This window comes from Narcine bancroftii, chromosome 7, assembly GCF_036971445.1.
Source record: "Narcine bancroftii isolate sNarBan1 chromosome 7, sNarBan1.hap1, whole genome shotgun sequence".
NCBI classification, from domain to species: Eukaryota; Metazoa; Chordata; class Chondrichthyes; order Torpediniformes; family Narcinidae; genus Narcine; species Narcine bancroftii.
In genome coordinates this window covers 89212864-89230374 of record NC_091475.1, presented here as the reverse complement: position 1 = coordinate 89230374, position 17511 = coordinate 89212864, and the positions used below count along the sequence as shown (strand labels likewise).

Genomic DNA, 17511 nt, shown 5'->3' with positions numbered 1-17511 from the left:
TCATGTGAGAGTACTGCTAACTCAAGCACGCTCAAACCGGAAGACGAAGCATTCTACTTACGAACCGACAAGCCGGCCGGAAGTACAAATTGTTCGTAAATCGGATGTTTTTAACCCAGGGACTACGTGTACTTGCAAAGGTTATATTTGAATAGCCAAAAATGCATTATGTTGAATAGTATAATTGCAACAGGATAGTAAAACCTAAAGATAAATTGCCTGAGTGACATATTTGAAGACAGTTAAATGGTCAAATTAACCCTACATTCCTGAAATTTAGCAGATGAAGTTATAAGACCAGTAGTTCATCCCTCAAGCTATTATACTCCATTTGGAACTTTGTACCCAGTATGATCACTTTGAATATTCAATGTGCTTTGTGCAAAGGACAACATGACTAATTGTAACCCAAAGTAACCACAAAATAAGCATACAGATTGACTGAATGCTCTCCCTCTGTGGGAAGCATGCATCCATTGCATTGAAAGTGATCAGAAAATGATTTAGCACCTGTTAGAGCACACTTTACCAAGTGCGCATCTATATTTGGAAGGCTAAACAATTTCTGATGTGCTAATTTTATAACTGATAAAGATATAAACATTACTGTTTTATGTTAGCTACCCTCCCTACCCATTAATGTTTATTACAATCCTCTCTTGCCAGTGATATGACAAACATAGCTCCATAAAATTAGGTTGCAAAGTGTTCAATTGTGTTCATACACCTTCAATATCAGTTGTCTATAATGCATTATCTTCCAAACATCAAGGAGCTCTCATGCTATTTATTTCCTTAGCTTTGTTAAATCTTATTCTTTGGATAGGTGTTGACTAGGGATCAGTGGCCTTGCCTCCAAGACAGAAGGTTTGGATTCAAGTCGCACACGAGACAGGGTCACAAAAGCTTGGGCTGGCGTTCCAGTGCACTCATGTTGTATCAGGGGTTCAGGCTTTTAGATGAGCTGTTAAACCAAGTCCCTATTTTCCTCTCATGTTAGTGGGAGGCATCCCACAGTGTTCTTCTGAAGACAACTGGGGAGAATTCAGACAAACATCATGACCAATGGATTATTTGGCCATTCTCAAATTGCAGTGTTTGTGCAATTGTGCAAACCAAGAGCCCCATTTCTGACAATTTTTTCAACATCCTGAAAGGGCAATGAATTCTATCTATCACAAACTCAGAATATTGCTAATTTATTGAACCAACCAGTTCAAGAGTTGCAAAAATAAGGATGAAGTCGTGAAGAGAAGCAGCAAAGAATTACCAGGCTACAAATTTAATACTAATTTTTGGAGTCGGAGCAACTTTGAAGTCTAAAATAGATGACATATACTAGTGTGAAAAGAAAACAAAATTAGATTGTTAATCTAAGTCAAAAACAGAAAAAAACCTCCACAGTAGACAACAAAATTAAATGAATAAACAGGGGCCAAAAAAAATCAAAATTATAAAATTACACAATGAAATGAAATAAATTTAATAATCAGGCTATTCTTTATTTAGTACAATAATCTGCAACCACAATATCAGCATTCAATTTTAAATACAATGGTAAAACAGCAAAATAAATAGTGTCTAATAATTGGATATATTTAAATGTACATAGTAATTCAAGACAATGTCTCTGCAAATACTGTATAATATTTATAAATCCACCCTTTTCAACACTGACATGACTATCTGACCCTTCTCAGCAAGTCCCAGAAGACCAGTCCTTTCAGATGCAGTAAAATGTGTGGTGTCTGGATACTGATAAAGCAGACCATGAAGTCTTTTCCAGCACTCTGTGATGCAGCTTAAATGAACAGAGCAGCTCAAAATACCCAAGAGCAAGGATTGGAAGGCTGTTTCGATAGTCTGCCATTTTAACATAAGCAGCCTTTCCTCATCTCCTGTTTCCTCTTTTGACATTCTTCCAATTAGCTTCATTAACACTTTCATTCCGTCCCCAATTCCATAGCTCTGCAAAGGATGCAATTCCAGAATAACATGACTTAGTGAATTCCCTCAGTGAGGGGCAGATTTTAACAGGTGTTTTTTTTTTCTTTTCTCTTAGTTAGAGACCACGGTTTAATAACACTCATAATATTTAGTACCATAATATTTACTTGACTACGAATAAAATCTTTTGAAATCTTGTCAGGCAATTTTACTCTCAACATAAGTGGGAGCACAGCCAACTGTACATGAGTCCATACAGATCATTTTACTGCATTCACTAAGGTCATGGCAATATAGTTTCTGTTCTGACCCTGTACTAGAAATGCAGCAAATTAAGAGAAAAATTTTGGCAGAAGACTGAAATACTCCCATTCATTCTCCTGACAACAGCCTATTGGCAACAATTTAAACACATCAGACATCAAGTTATTGTGTCAAGGACTTCTGCTATTAAAAAAACGTTCCAGTTACTTTCCTATTGCTTATAAGAGACTGTTCACTTTATTTCCTTTGGTGTATGAATTCTTATTTATAGTGAGCAATGTTCAAATTACATCCAAGGAATAACCATGAGCACTATGTTTTTTGTACAAATTGCTTCAACATATTGGCCCAGGAATTTCTCCGACAATTTAAGTGTGCACTTGGTGAATTTCGGGATGTGCAAGCGTCAGATGAGAAGCATCTTAACCTTTCTGAGAACTGACTTTTGCTCTGGGTTTAACCATAATAAGTGTCCATCTCATACTTTTGGGGATACTGTGCGAGATTCTGGAAAAGAATAGAGCCCAATATTACTCTAATTATAGAATTAACTTGGCATTCAACAATAAACAAAACAAACCTCATCCAATTTTAAAAATAATAAAGAAGATGGAAGTCAAGAGAAGCAGATATTCCAAAATCTCAAACCAAACATTGTTGCATGCGCTGATGTAACCAAAGTGTAACTGGATAAGGGTTACTCAGAGAATCTTTTGGCAATATTCCCAAAGGATCGTAAGCTCAAAATACTATCCTTTGGGAATATTGGCACCAGTAGTATTAATAGCCATGAAAATTCTGCAAATTAGAGTACTGGGAAAGGCATGTTAACACAGCTGGGTCACCAAGACTGTTGGCAATTCAATTGGTGATATACTTAATGCTCTTTGAATTGGGATCAATAATACAATGGCCTGGTAAGCAGAACACTGCAAACGCTTCAATCCATTATCCACACTGTGTCACCATGTATTATTACTAATAACTGTGCCTCACACTCTCTTTCTTACTTGCTAACAGGGAGGTCAAAAATCAAAATGAAAATGTCGAAGTGATGGAATTAAAGTGTTAAATTTTATGAAGCAAGTGCCCCATTAAAAAAAGAACACCCCCCATTCTTTTTCAGACAAAACATAAGTAAATTCAATATTTAAGCAAGCTTAAAAATGAAGTTTTGCATTTGAAATTACAAACTCCAAAATAGTTCCAACCAAGACCACCCGATTATATCTCAGTTGGTGATTCTGTTAGCTATAACTCGCCACAGGTCATCTGTAACTGTCAAAAGCAATTCAATAGCTTGCTCTGCTATTCTAAATATGTGCAGCATCTTTATACACAGCTATCTTGTTCGAAGTTCACTGATCACAGTCATCAATACAAAAGTTGTCACCCATCCTGTCAAATTAGCACTAACCTGAATATATCTAAGAGATGTGGAAATTGGAACTAATTAGTTCCTGACAGAATCCAACATACACAAAAGTTATTCAACTAAAATTGTTTTCATTTTGCAGTGCACTGCTGTACCACTTAACACAATTCAAGTTGTGCAAGAACTTGATCGAAGTGGAAAATTTAATCAGATGTAATCCTTCTGAATTGAGAGTCAAACCAAAAACAGATATATTTCAATCAATTATTTTTTTTTTATGAAAGAAGAGGATTTGCACAAAATCTGCACTTTATTGCTGACATGATCAAAAATTTCATTTGAGTTGAATTCACACGTACCATATTTTAACAAAAAGTGTTACCCCAAACATAGATGCTAGCATCTTCACAACTACTGGTAGTTTAATCTAATAATCAAATGAAATATCATCTTCTTCAGAGTTCAGCAGATATATTTAAATAAGGTGTGAGAATAAAATGTCACCATCACTATATGCAGCCTATTATTCAAAGATTGCACAAAAAGTACGACCAGCTTAGTGATACTAAGTGAGCTGGATTATAATACTGATGCAAAATCTATTTAATAGCTAGCAATATGATTACTGCATTATCCTGTGCATGGTTCAACGCACCATCATCAAAACAACAGATACTTCATGGAAACATCTGAAGCAGGAAATTAACACAGCCCGAGTTTGGAATTAGTAGTCTCTACCATCTCACCATTGACCAGAGGTCATATTGCAATATCCTGATGTAGTGGCCTTGGAGAAGTTTTTTTTTGTGTGATGACATAGCAATAGATCTCAAATAAGCAGCAAAACATTTTCAAAGCCTTGGCACACGGATTTTTTGCTTTGTTGACCAACTTTAATATTACAGTTTGAAAAACAACTAAGAGTTCCAAGATAAATATCCAGAAATCTAGAATAATAAGTCCTAACATCTAAAAGATATTAATGACGGAAGTGAAAAATTTTCTAAGTATCTTGAATTTTGCAAAAGCAATTCTTTTTTTTTTAAATATGCATTAACTCAGGGAAATATAAATTCTTTAGTATAGGAAAGGAATATATTGATCAGCATCTGAGAAAGTGCCAAGGCATGATTTGAAGACACGTTAATTCACACACCCAAAAACACAAAGCTCAAATTTAGAACAAGCTCTTCCTTTCTGTACAAATGTCAAGTTTCCCCCCATTCTTTGCATCGTACAATCCAAAGTGAACATTCAAAATGAATGTTATGCATGTGCATTCGGAGTGAGTGGGGCAAATGTTCGGACAATAATCTTTGCTTAAAAGATACTGCAGTTCATTGTGTTGGAATTTTATCTGGATCATGATTGGAACAAAGACTGCATTTAAATTATATTTTCAAAATTAATTTCTCATGCACCCCAAACTCTCAAACAAAGCTGGTCACAATTTTAAAGGCAAAATAACCTGAAGAGAAAAGCAATAGGATACAGATGGGGGATACACAAAAGAAGCTTCTCTGAAGTTACGAGCAGAATTCTGAATTGTTTCATCCATAATCAGTGGCAATAGAGACATCAGTATTAAGTCTATTTTAGCAAATAATATCAGTCTTCTGCTTGGAATTCTGAATAATTTGTTGGGATCTTTCAGATGAGAAATATCTATTTATAGCACCTCATCTGATCTGTACATCATCCCTAAATGCCTAACAATTCCAGAGATCATCTCAAAACAAAACTACAGGTGGGCATTTGCAAATAACAATCCAATGGCATCTGGTCCTTTGCAGTATTATCACCACCAAGCAACAATCTCTTCCTTGCCTTCCCCCACTGCAGACTCTGCAGCTCACAATTTGCCACTGATTAGCAGAAAGTGCTCCAGTGCCATCTACAGGCTTAGCATATTACTTTCTAATTTGTTTCCCTGCAACCTAAAAATACAACTAAAATAACTTTAACAGCAGGAAAGAAATGAGCCTCGACAAAAAAAAAGTAGTTTGCAAGGAAATAACTTTGTTATGTTTCCAATGTTTGGACACAAATTATAACACACTTCAATAAAAAGGGTCACAGGGGAAACATTCTCTGCAGGTTTCTGTGGGTACTTGCTACAGGTTCCGTTTCACCCTTGATAGTGCTGGGATATTGAACGTTGGTGCTGATAGACCAGTAAAAACTCTCAGTTACCTGTCTGGTGTGCAATGGGCCCTTTGTCTTGAAGCCACCTTGGGAACTACACTCTGACGCGCTGAAGTGGTCTGAGCTTGTTGAAGAGTGCTTGGACAAGGTATCACAGCCCCCTACGAAGGTGTTGTCCAAAGGGAGCTCCTGAATCACGTGGTGCTTTTTTGCAGAAACTGGAGTGTCTGGCTTTAGATGAAAAGAGGGCTGAGGTGAGCCTGACTTATAATGTCTTGCAAGGTCTGGGCTGCTGGGCTTAAAGGTTGTTGGTGGTGTTGTGCTCCAATCAAACCGTCCTATAGTCTGCTCCTCCAGCTCCGCTGGAAGAGTAATGGTCCCATTGATGGGCTCATGGGCAGGGTCATCAGGTTTGGATTCTTCAATGGTAACAAAGTTTAAAAGAGAACTCTTTGGAGATTTCCTTTTCTTTCTTTTCTTCTTTTTGTTTTGCTTGTTTTCTTGGTTTGGAGACATCCACTCTGCACCCTGCTTGGTCCTTTGTGTGGCTTTGAACCTTGACTGGCGGCAACGCACCAACACCGTCACAAATATGACCACAATCACAACCATTGCTCCTGCTACTATGGCGATCATGATGGTAAGATAATCCTCATTCTGCCAGGACTGGGTGCTGTCGCCAATGTTCCTATCTAATGGAGTCTCCATGGTTCTTCTTATGAGCTCGTTAATGTAACTAGTGTTACTTATGGTGTCATTCACATACAAATAGACAAGCACCAGGGTATGCAAGGGTTTAGGGTATCCTAAATCACTGATGTTTACCACCAAACGATGCAAACCTTGGTCTGTAACAGTTGGTTTCTCTTCCAGAGTAATATTACCAGTCACTGGATCAATTCTGAACAAGCCCTTGGTATTTCCACTGACAATGCTGTACTTGAGTTCTGCGTTCATTCCTGTGTCGATATCCACAGCAAACACCTCTGCCACCACTGAACCAGGGATGGCAGAGAGAGGCACCAGCTTGAATGAAGAGTTTGAAGGGGGATAGATTACTACGGGACTGTTATCATTAACATCTATGACATTGATGGTGACTTTAGCAATGGAGGTTCGGACAGGTCTACCTCGGTCAATTGCTTTGACTTCAAATGTGTACGAACTTTGCAGCTCTCTGTCGAAAGAGACATTAGATCTTATAACTCCACTCACTGGGTCCAAGATAAAATTATCATTATCACCAACGACAGATGCCATCACCTCTGCATTCTCCCCAGCATCTGCATCTGTCACTGTGATCACCCCCACAGTGCTGTACTTTGGCAAATTTTCAGACACAAAGAACTGGAAGTGATTGTGGGTGAATTTAGGATTATTGTCATTCTCGTCCAGCACGGTGACGATCACAGCGGCTTGGCTCTGAAGGGGTGGGTTGCCACTGTCCCGAGCTGTCACCGTGAAAATATAGCGTTCCTGCTCCTCCCTGTCAAAGACCCTGGAAGCAGTCAGGACCCCGGTCTTCCGATCCAAGTCAAAGGATGAGGCATTGGGCCCGAGCTGGTAGACAATCTCTGCGTTCTTGCCACTGTCCTCATCAGTGGCACTGATGGTGGTGAGGTAGAGGCCACGGTGGTTGTTTTCCGCAACAGATAGCTCAATAACAGGCTGGCTGAAGACAGGGGGGTTGTCATTCTCATCTTCCAGTCTCACTCGGACCAGGGCACTTTGATTTAGACTGGGTTTACCAGAGTCAGAGGCCACAATCCTGAAGCTGTAATCTCTGGTGCTCTCATAGTCCAACAGAGCAGATGTCTCCAAGAGGTACTGGTTATCGTACACAGCCTTCAGATGGAAGGGCACCTCTTTCTCAATGTAGCATACCACTTTACCATTCACATCAGTGTCCTTATCCGACACTGTGATCAGGGCTATCTTGGTGTTGACGGGATCCTTCTCGGACAGGTAGACCGTCCCGTTGATGGGGCTGATAATATAGCGGATGTCAATGGTTGGGGGGTTGTCGTTGACATCGGTAACGTTGACGGTGACGGTAGCTCTGGCGGGGGTGGAACTGCCATCGGTGGCCAGCACGGTCATCTTGTGCAGGGACGTCTCCTCCCGGTCCAGGGCTCTCTGGACCGTGAGGAGACCGGCCGTACTGTTGAGGGCGAAGTGCCGGCGGACGGCGGGGGAGACCTGCGGGCTGAAGAGGTACCGGACCTGAGCATTGGAGCCCGCATCGGCGTCGGTGGCGTGGAGCTGGATGACAGAGGTGCCCAGGGGCGCATCCTCCGGCAGACGGACCTCCAGCTGGCTCTCCTGAAACACCGGCCTGTTATCGTTGACATCGCTGACGGTGACCTGCAGGATGGCGGTGCTGGATTTCTGCGGGCTTCCCCCGTCTTCTACCTTGATCTTCATCACGTAGGTGTCCTTCTGCTCGCGGTCCAGGCTACGCTGCACTATCAGCTGCGGCCACTTCTCGCCCTCGGGACTCTCCACGACGTCCAAACCATAAGCCCCCTGACCGTTCAGCAGCTGGTACCGCTGCACCCCATTGCTCCCCGTGTCCGGGTCGGTGGCCGAAGGCACCGGGAAACGGCTATTGACCAAGGTATTTTCTGGGATGGAGATGTTGATGACGGGAGAGGGGAACATGGGCGCGTTGTCGTTGACATCTCTCACCACCACCTTGATCTTGACCAGTCTGAAGTGGTCGTTGGGCAGGATGACCACCTCCACCTCGAAGGAGCAGTCGCTGTCGGTGTAGGTACCGGCGCAGAGTTTCTCGCGGTCCACTCGGTTGGCCGTGGTGAAGATCTCCCCCGTGCTACTGGACACTCGCAGCAGGGGCACCTCGCCAGCCTTGGACACCAGCCTGTAGATGAGGTTAGCACTCGCCCCCGTGGCCGCATTTAACCGGGAGATGTTGAGATCTCGGGGGATGTTACCCAGCAAGATGTTTTCGGGCAGCTCCTCTTGGATGGTGTAGACCAGCTCCTGAGCGAGAGCCGAGTCCACCGTCAGGCAAGCGACCAGCGCCAGGAACAGGTAAAAATCCCGCATGTCCATAATCCCGCGGATAGGCAGAAGCAAATCACCCCACCGCTATTTACACCCCGAGCACCCTGCCCTCACCCCGACACAATTCTGCAAAAAAAGGGGTGGGTACGTGGGTTGTTTATCCCTCGAGGCGATCCCCCATCGGTTTTGCAAACAAGTGGTCCCCCCCCACCTCCCTCCCTCCCTCCCCACCGTATTTATGCTCACGAGCAAAGATCGCTGCAGAGAGGGTTAACCACTATTTCCTCGGCGCAGTATTCAGAAGGCACAGTACACAAAACTGCCGGAGGTTGCATTGAACTGCCAGGGAGGAGAAGCAGTCTGCAGAATCTTCTTAGTGTGACTCGGCCGCATGAAGATGATCCTTTGCTTTTATTCTTATTTACAACAAACAGCGCGAAATCGCAGCCGTAGTCTTGAGCAGTCGGCGGGGAAGAAACATTCGCCGTTATCCCACCGATGCGACCATTTGCATTGCATCAAAAGTTGCGAATACTCTAGCCAGACGCAGAAGATTCGTTTCTTGACCCTCTCCGTTTTAAATCTGTTTTCAGAAATGCTGATCACCTTCTGCTCTTTCATTCCAGATTCCCCCACCCCCCCCCCCCCAAAAAAAACTGGAAGAGGCGGATGCAAATAACTAAGGACGGAGTAAGTTGCAGGAGGCAGGAGTTTGCATCCCTTCCCCTGTCTGTCTCAGTCGCCTCCGATCCCTATCCTTCTCCCACACACACACGTCTCTCCACTAAATCTTCTCCCTAACTCTCAATGAGCCGAAGAGAGTATAAGCTCTTTTAATCCCGCCTATAGACGGGACGATCATTGGCTGTTCGCCTCCCGTCAGCTGGAAGACAACGAAGCCCAACCATTGGGTCCAGCGATTGTCACTCAAAAGCGCAGCCTTGAAAGTTGAGCAGAATGCCTAATAAGCCAAAGAGCTGATGTCATTCAATGATCCCAGGCACCAAACCCAACGCCAGTCCCAAGGAAAGCTTTATTGTAAATTAGCAGCACACAAAACCAAGCACGCAGAGGGCTAGCCAACAGTGCAATCTTTAAGAAATCCAAACTGCACGCTCTCGATAAAAATAATTTATCCTGAGTGTTGAGAATTCGCAAACGCAAATGGTTTCGAAGTACAAGGCACTGACAACCAAACCAATGTGTGCAAGGACGGGCTCATAGATTTTTGGGGAAAAGGCTTGATTTGTGCAGCTATTTTAACATTGGAAAAGTTTCACTCATTAAAATTCTTCAAGTTTTTTTAAAAAATACGGGTTTCAAACTGATCTCTTCATTTGAACACTCCCTGCAACGATTATTGATTAAAATTTGCGTTTACTTCAATAAAAATAGCTTTTAAACGTGAACTAATAAAATGCTCAAATTATAAATATAGCGGTAGAGTATAGATACAGTTAGTTTAACGCAAGTTCCATATGAAAACAATTACCACGTGGATCAGGAAGTTGGAATTACTAACTTCGAGAGAGGGAAAAAGAAAGGAAATTTCACTCAACTCACTCGGATCCTGTTTCGGTGCCCAGATAGCTATTTAATCGAAGTAGATCTGACTCCTGATACGAGCCCAATGGTTCAAAAGCCCTGCCCTTTGTGCGTTACTTAGTTGTTTTATTTTTAACTCGCACCAGGGGCTGAAAATTAAACATACAATACAAATTATCCGAGTGTTCAGTGCGTTCTCATGGTTGTGACAAGGCAACGCTAGTTACAATTCAGCTGTCGGCGGGATCACTTGCTGATGGGACCAGTTTCCACCTGAAATGCGAGTGTAAACCACGGGCCGTCAACTCTTGTTTGCATTTTTTTAAGGGGGTGGGGAGAATTGTCAGGAGGGAAATTGCCATGACTGTCGGTCTCCCTGCAAGTGCAAGTGACACATGAGCACGTGTCACCTACTCCAGATGAAAGAGGTTATAAACTTCAACCCCGGAGAAAATCAGGGCTGTTTTTATTTTAACTATTTTAATTCACATTTCAGAATTTCGACCTTCACACAAGCGCGATATAAATCAATGCCACGCACAATAAGACTTAAAACTGTAAGCTATTTGGGAGAATTTAATCAGCTCAAGCTCCCACCAGAGTTTAAAATCAGCTAGCAGATTGTGTGGGGTACCACCGCGTTATAAACCCCATTCAGCAGCTGGAGTGCGATCTGCCTGGGAGACGAGGGAGAGATGAAGAAAACGATTCTTCCCCGAAATAGCCACTTGACTAGATCATGCGGCTTAATATATGGGGTGGAGAGCGGAAAGGTCAGGGGCACATCAACAGGCGAGGTGAACGACAAACATTCAGAGCGCTCTGCCAAGCAGACTGCGCTCTTTTCGTCCAACCTGACAGGTCTCGATCACGACCCACTCGATATAAAAAATAACAATGCAACCACAATATTTGGATATTTGCTGAATTTTGTTTTACAATGTTAAAATAACAGGGAGGCTTCATTAACATGTGCTGGCCCTCAGGTTTTCGATAAAGGTAATGTTAAATAACCTCAGTAATGACAAACCAACCATCCCTAAATCAGAATCTCCACACTCAAAACTTTAACGTTTTGTTTCACTCCAAGCCTTCAGCAAGTAATGTGGATATGTCAATGTGACAGGAATCATTCAGAGAAATCCCTTTAATTGTGCACACACACAACTTTCATCCGTTAAGATGACTTTAAAACGAAATCGGGAACGCAGAGTGCAACTTTCAGAGATCTCTCAAGCAAGGAAACTGGTTTCTACTTTAGTCAAGGCTGCCATCTAGAGGGGCTTATCTTTAATACAAGCTGTCCAATGCACCACCTTTTCCTTTCATCTGTTCAGTTGCATACTTTCTTCATTGAGCTGCCCTCTTCAGCGGAAGGAAACAAGCTTCTCCCTTTGGATGGGGGCCTGACCGCCACCCAAGTCTTGCTGGAGATGAGATACAGAACCAAGAAGCACCGATTTAGAATGAGGAGTCACTTATTTTCGACCCAGAGAGATGTGGAGGCTGAGGTACTGGATATATTCAAAGCAGAGAGTCTGCACTGTCTATACCTCCCACCATCCCAGGAAAGCTGCCAACATGTTACAGGACCCAACCTGGACACATTCCTCCGTGTTTTAAAGACACAGGAGCTTGAAGACGCAAACCTCCACGTTCAAGGAGAGTTTATTTCCTGCTGTTATGACATGGTCTTTGCCCTCAGACAGCTCCAAGAAAAATGCAGAGAACAAAACAAAGGACTCTACATCACCTTTGTTGACCTCACCAAAGCCTTCGACACCGTGAGCAGGAAAGGGCTTTGGCAAATACTAGAGCGCATCGGATGTCCCCCAAAGTTCCTCAACATGATTATCCAACTGCACGAAAACCAACAAGGTCGAGTCAGATACAGCAATGAGCTCTCTGAACCCTTCTCCATTAACAATGGCGTGAAGCAAGGCTGTGTTCTCGCACCAACCCTCTTTTCAGTCTTCTTCAGCATGATGCTGAACCAAGCCATGAAAGACCCCAACAATGAAGACGCTGTTTACATCCGGTACCGCACGGATGGCAGTCTCTTCAATCTGAGGCGCCTGCAAGCTCACACCAAGACACAAGAGAAACTTGTCCGTGAACTACTCTTTGCAGATGATGCCGCTTTAGTTGCCCATTCAGAGCCAGCTCTTCAGCGCTTGACGTCCTGCTTTGCGGAAACTGCCAAAATGTTTGGCCTGGAAGTCAGCCTGAAGAAAACTGAGGTCCTCCATCAGCCAGCTCCCCACCATGATTACCAGCCCCCCCATATCTCCATCGGGCACACAAAACTCAAAACGGTCAACCAGTTTACCTATCTCGGCTGCACCATTTCATCAGATGCAAGGATCGACAATGAGATAGACAACAGACTCGCCAAGGCAAATAGCGCCTTTGGAAGACTACACAAAAGAGTCTGGAAAAACAACCAACTGAAAAAACTCACAAAGATAAGCGTATACAGAGCCGTTGTCATACCCACACTCCTGTTCGGCTCCGAATCATGGGTCCTCTACCGGCACCACCTACGGCTCCTAGAACGCTTCCACCAGCGTTGTCTCCGCTCCATCCTCAACATCCATTGGAGCGCTTACATCCCTAACGTCGAAGTACTCGAGATGGCAGAGGTCGACAGCATCGAGTCCACGCTGCTGAAGATCCAGCTGCGCTGGATGGGTCACGTCTCCAGAATGGAGGACCATCGCCTTCCCAAGATCGTGTTATATGGCGAGCTCTCCACTGGCCACCGTGACAGAGGTGCACCAAAGAAAAGGTACAAGGACTGCCTAAAGAAATCTCTTGGTGCCTGCCACATTGACCACCGCCAGTGGGCTGATATCGCCTCAAACCGTGCATCTTGGCGCCTCACAGTTTGGCGGGCAGCAACCTCCTTTGAAGAAGACCGCAGAGCCTACCTCACTGACAAAAGGCAGAGGAGGAAAAACCCAACACCCAACCCCAACCCACCAATTTTCCCCTGCAACCGCTGCAATCGTGTCTGCCTGTCCCGCATCGGACTTGTCAGCCACAAACGAGCCTGCAGCTGACGTGGACTTTTTACCCCCTCCATAAATCTTCGTCCGCGAAGCCAAGCCAAAGAAGAAAAAAGAAGAAATGGACCTCCAATTGCACTATTTTAACTGTCATTTGCTCGATCTCCTGCACCTGATAAGAATAAACCCTGCACTTTAGTTTTATTGTTGCACCACATGCTGCATGCAGGGCCAACTTGCCTGGATAGCATGCAAAACAAAGCTTTTCACTGTAGCTCAGTAGACGTGACAGTAGACAACTCAGTTTCTTATATAGGTGAACCAAGGGTTATGGAGAGCAAGCAGAAAAGTGCAGATGAGGCTAAAGATCAGATTCAATGAGATCGCTTAACAGCAGTGGGGCTAAATGGCCCAATCCCATTTTTTGTATCTAATATTCTTACAGAATTGGGGCATTTTGCATTATCTCAAGTTCTCTGTAAGTACTTTGAATTTTAGTCATGCAGCAGTGTATTTTTTTTTAATTAGTAAATTCTCCAAAATAATAATATAAATGATTAAACAAGTTGTAGCGGCAGCTACACACACAGAAACGCACCACAGGACACGGTGGAGGTTTCAGTTGAACTGCTTATTCAAACTTCACGCGTGCCCTTTAAGGGCGGCGAAAGCTCTGCCCCTGCGCTGGTGGTGATGTCATCATGTTCAGCCGAGGCATGCGCTTTGGCCTAAGCCACGAGGCACTGAGGTTCCCCGACGGCGCCATCTTCCTGCAGCTGCCCCACCGGCGCGGTGATACAAGTGGGGCTGGTTCACCACGAGAGATGTGCGCTCCCACACAACCCACCCCCAGAACTGTCTCACTGCTTGGGCAGCCAAACTCAACATTTTGGTCAGGCCATCAGTACTGGCTGGCTAAGGTCCAAGTCTGCCCTCTTGAGTCTGTCAACTGTGACTATCTCCTGCCTGCCCATAATGTCCAAAGTGAATGTCTTGCCTGAGCATTTCAGGACTTTGTAGGGGCCCTCGTAGGGGCACTGCAGGAGTGCAGGATGTGGGCCTCACCGGATGAAAACAAAGTCAGTCGTGGCCAGTTCCTTGCGGATGCAAGACGGGAGGCTGCCGTGGCGGGTTGATGATTGGGGTGCGAGTGAGGTGAGCTTTCCCCACAAGCCTCCCAGTAGGAAACGATTCTCGGCCGCAGAACCAACGCTGGGGCCGAAGAACTCCCCAGGTAGTGACAACGATGTGATGTAGACCTGCTCCATGGATGATACTGATAGGTCTTTCTTCTGAGCTGTTCTGATGCTGAGCAAGACCCAGGGTATTTCATCCATCTAGCTGGCGCCAAATGAGGCATGCCATGAGAGCCGACTTGAGGTGCCGGTGGAAATGCTCCACTAGACCCTTGGCCTGGGGATGGTATGTGGTGGAGCTTGATCCCCAAAAAGTTCACCAGCTGAGACCAGAGGGCGGATGTGAACTCGGTGCCCCTGTCACTCATTATGTGTGCTGGAACGCCGAACCTGGCGATCCAGTGGGTGAGTAGAGTTCTGGCGTAGGACTTGGCAGAAGAGTCTTTCAGTGGGATGGGGGTATCAATCTGGCGTGGTCACATCGATGAAGCGGCAGTAGTCCCTGTATGGGCACCAACCCCCAGAAGCCTTCAGGACCATGTGGAGGGGGAAGGCCCAAGGGCTATCCAACCTGTGGACAATCCCCAGTTCCCATAGCTGGGAGAACTTCTTTGCCAGTTGTAGCTTCTCAGGGGGGCAAATACCTGGCTTTAGCATGGGGAGGGGGCCTGGGTCAAAATCTGGTGGCAGACACCATGTTCGGGCATGGCAGAAGTGAACTGTGACCACAGGATGGCGGGGAATTCATTGTATGTACAAGAATATTCATCCTTCGGGACATGAATGAAAGCTATTCCTGGATTGCACGTGTTTGTGGAATTGAGGTGGACGGATTGGAACGTGCAGGCGTGCAGCAACTGATTGCCTTTGATATCCACAACAGGCTGTGCACCTGGAGGAAATCGGCTCCCACCAGAACAGTGCCCACCATGGCCAGTACAAACTTCCAGCGAAACCTGTCCTTGCCAATCTGGATCTAGGCGCTGCATGTGCCAAATGTCTTGATGGAGGAATCGTTGGCTGCCCATAGAGTTGGGTCTCGTGCTCAGGTATGGGTCTCGAGGGCAGTCAGGGGAAACACACTCAGCTCTGTTCTGGTGTCTACCAGGAAACATCGGCCACTGGTTGTGATAGTACAGATCTATCACCAATGTACATAGTGTATATAGTTACTGTATCTAGACTGTGCTTACAGCGATTGGCTGAGAGCTAAGCCACACCTATTGTCTGGGCCTTAAAGGGTTGTGTCCCTAGCCAGGTCGGATCATTCCGGACTGGTCGGCCACCTGTGAAGAGCTCTGGTCTTTTTCTAATAAAAGCCTTGGTATGGATCAACAAGTCTTTGGTTCTTTCGACGAGCTCTACAATTTTATTAGCAAAAGAATTTTTTTGAAAGGGAAGGAGTGTTTAACTCGGCCAGAAAAACTTGATAACGACCCACAGTCAGCTACAGCCTTCAAAGCCTTTAACTTCTGGCTGCTGAACTTTGAAAACTTCCTGAGATTCATTCAGGTAGAGGAGGATAACCAGCATCTAACAGCATTGCTGTCTATGGTGTCCTTGAGAGTCTACAAGAACATCCAGGATGAGACCATTTACACCGCAGCCATAAAGGTACTGAAAGGACTGTATGATCAACTGGTGAACAGCGTTCATGCCCGGCTCGTGCTTGCGTCGAGGAAGCAACAGCCCGGCGAGTCCAGCAGGGCATATTTACAAGTATTAAAGGCATTGGGCAAGGACTGTAACTGTGTGGACAAAACTGCTGCCAAGATCACAAATGATCTCATCCGGGATGCCTATGTGGCCGGGCTCAGATCGAATGAAGTGAGGCTGCGCTTGCTCGAACAAGGGGTAGAAAAACTAGAGGACGTGGCCCGGATTGCAATCACAATGGAGGATGCAGCCTTAAAATCCACCGAGCTCTCTAGGGACTGGACCTCTCGTTCTGATGTGAGTAGAGTGCCCTTCTACCCTACCACCCCCCGAGATACTGACAGCCTGTCGGCTGCTGCTACACTGCCCCGTGCGAACCCAAAATGTTATTTCTGCAGGAGGGACAAGCACAGCAGGTCCCAGTGCCCAGCAAGAAAAGCCAAGTGCCATAAGTGCCTTAAAAACGGCCACTTTGCTGCAGTCTGTAGGTCTAAAATGGCCGCCAGCAAACACAGTGCCTCGTGTGAGGCCCAATCACCACTATCCCATTCAAACTCTTCTTCCCCAGAGCTCTCGTCCAATGAGAGTGAGGGCTCCCCTGTACGGCAATGCCTGACGTCACGGAGATGCCGAACCCGAAAGGGGCAGCCCACCCTCGCAACCATGGTGTTGGCCCGCCTCTCGCCCCCGTGCAGAACACTCGACGCTACCGCCGCTGCTGCCGCCGCCACAGACAGCCCCGGGGCCGCTGCTACCGCCGCTGCTGCCGCCACCACAGACACCCCCGGGACCGCCGCTGCTGCCACCGCCACAGACAGCCCCGGGGCCGACGCTACCGCCGCTGCTACCGCCACCTTGAAGCAGGCCGGTCGGCCTGTAGCCTTCTTCTCCAGAACCCTCCAGGGTCCGGAGAGTAGACACTTCTCGATCGAGAAGGAGGCCCAGGCCATAGTTGAAGCGGTGCGTTGTTGGAGACATTACCTCGCTGGGAGGCGCTTTACACTGTTGACTGATCAACGCGCGGTCTCCTTCATGTTCAGCAACACCCAGCGTGGTAAGATAAAAAATGACAAAATCGCCAGATGGAGAATCGAACTCTCCACCTTTAACTATGACATCCTGTACTGGCCTGATAAGCTCAACGACCTGCCTCACGCGCTCTCCAGGAGGACGTGCGCCAGCATACAGATGGACAGACTACGGAAACTCCATGAGGCGCTCTGTCATCCAGGGGTCACTAGGTTTGCTCACTTTGTCAAGGCGCGCAACTTACCCTACACAGTCGAGGAGATCCGCTCCATGACCCGAGCCTGTTCGGTGTGCGCTGAATGCAAGCCCCACTTCTTCCGTCCGGATAACTCCCACGTTATCAAAGCCACCCGCCCCTTCGAGCATCTTAGCGTAGACT

At 45.6% G+C, this 17511-nt stretch overlaps 1 protein-coding gene across 5 annotated transcripts in view; it reads right to left on the bottom strand.

Annotated features, from left to right (window-relative positions):
• LOC138739109 (protocadherin-9) overlaps positions 1-8936 on the bottom strand; it is an 852748-nt gene extending 843812 nt beyond the window's left edge. For all 5 annotated transcript variants that reach the window (XR_011342008.1, XM_069890595.1, XM_069890593.1 and 2 more), the window contains exon 1: positions 5780-8936. Coding sequence is in view for 4 of the 5 variants with exons in the window: in XM_069890595.1 (XP_069746696.1) it covers positions 5780-8806 (3027 nt within the window). In the remaining variant the exon portion in view is untranslated. The remainder of the gene's footprint in view (positions 1-5779) is intronic.
• Between the last annotated feature and the right edge of the window lie 8575 nt (positions 8937-17511).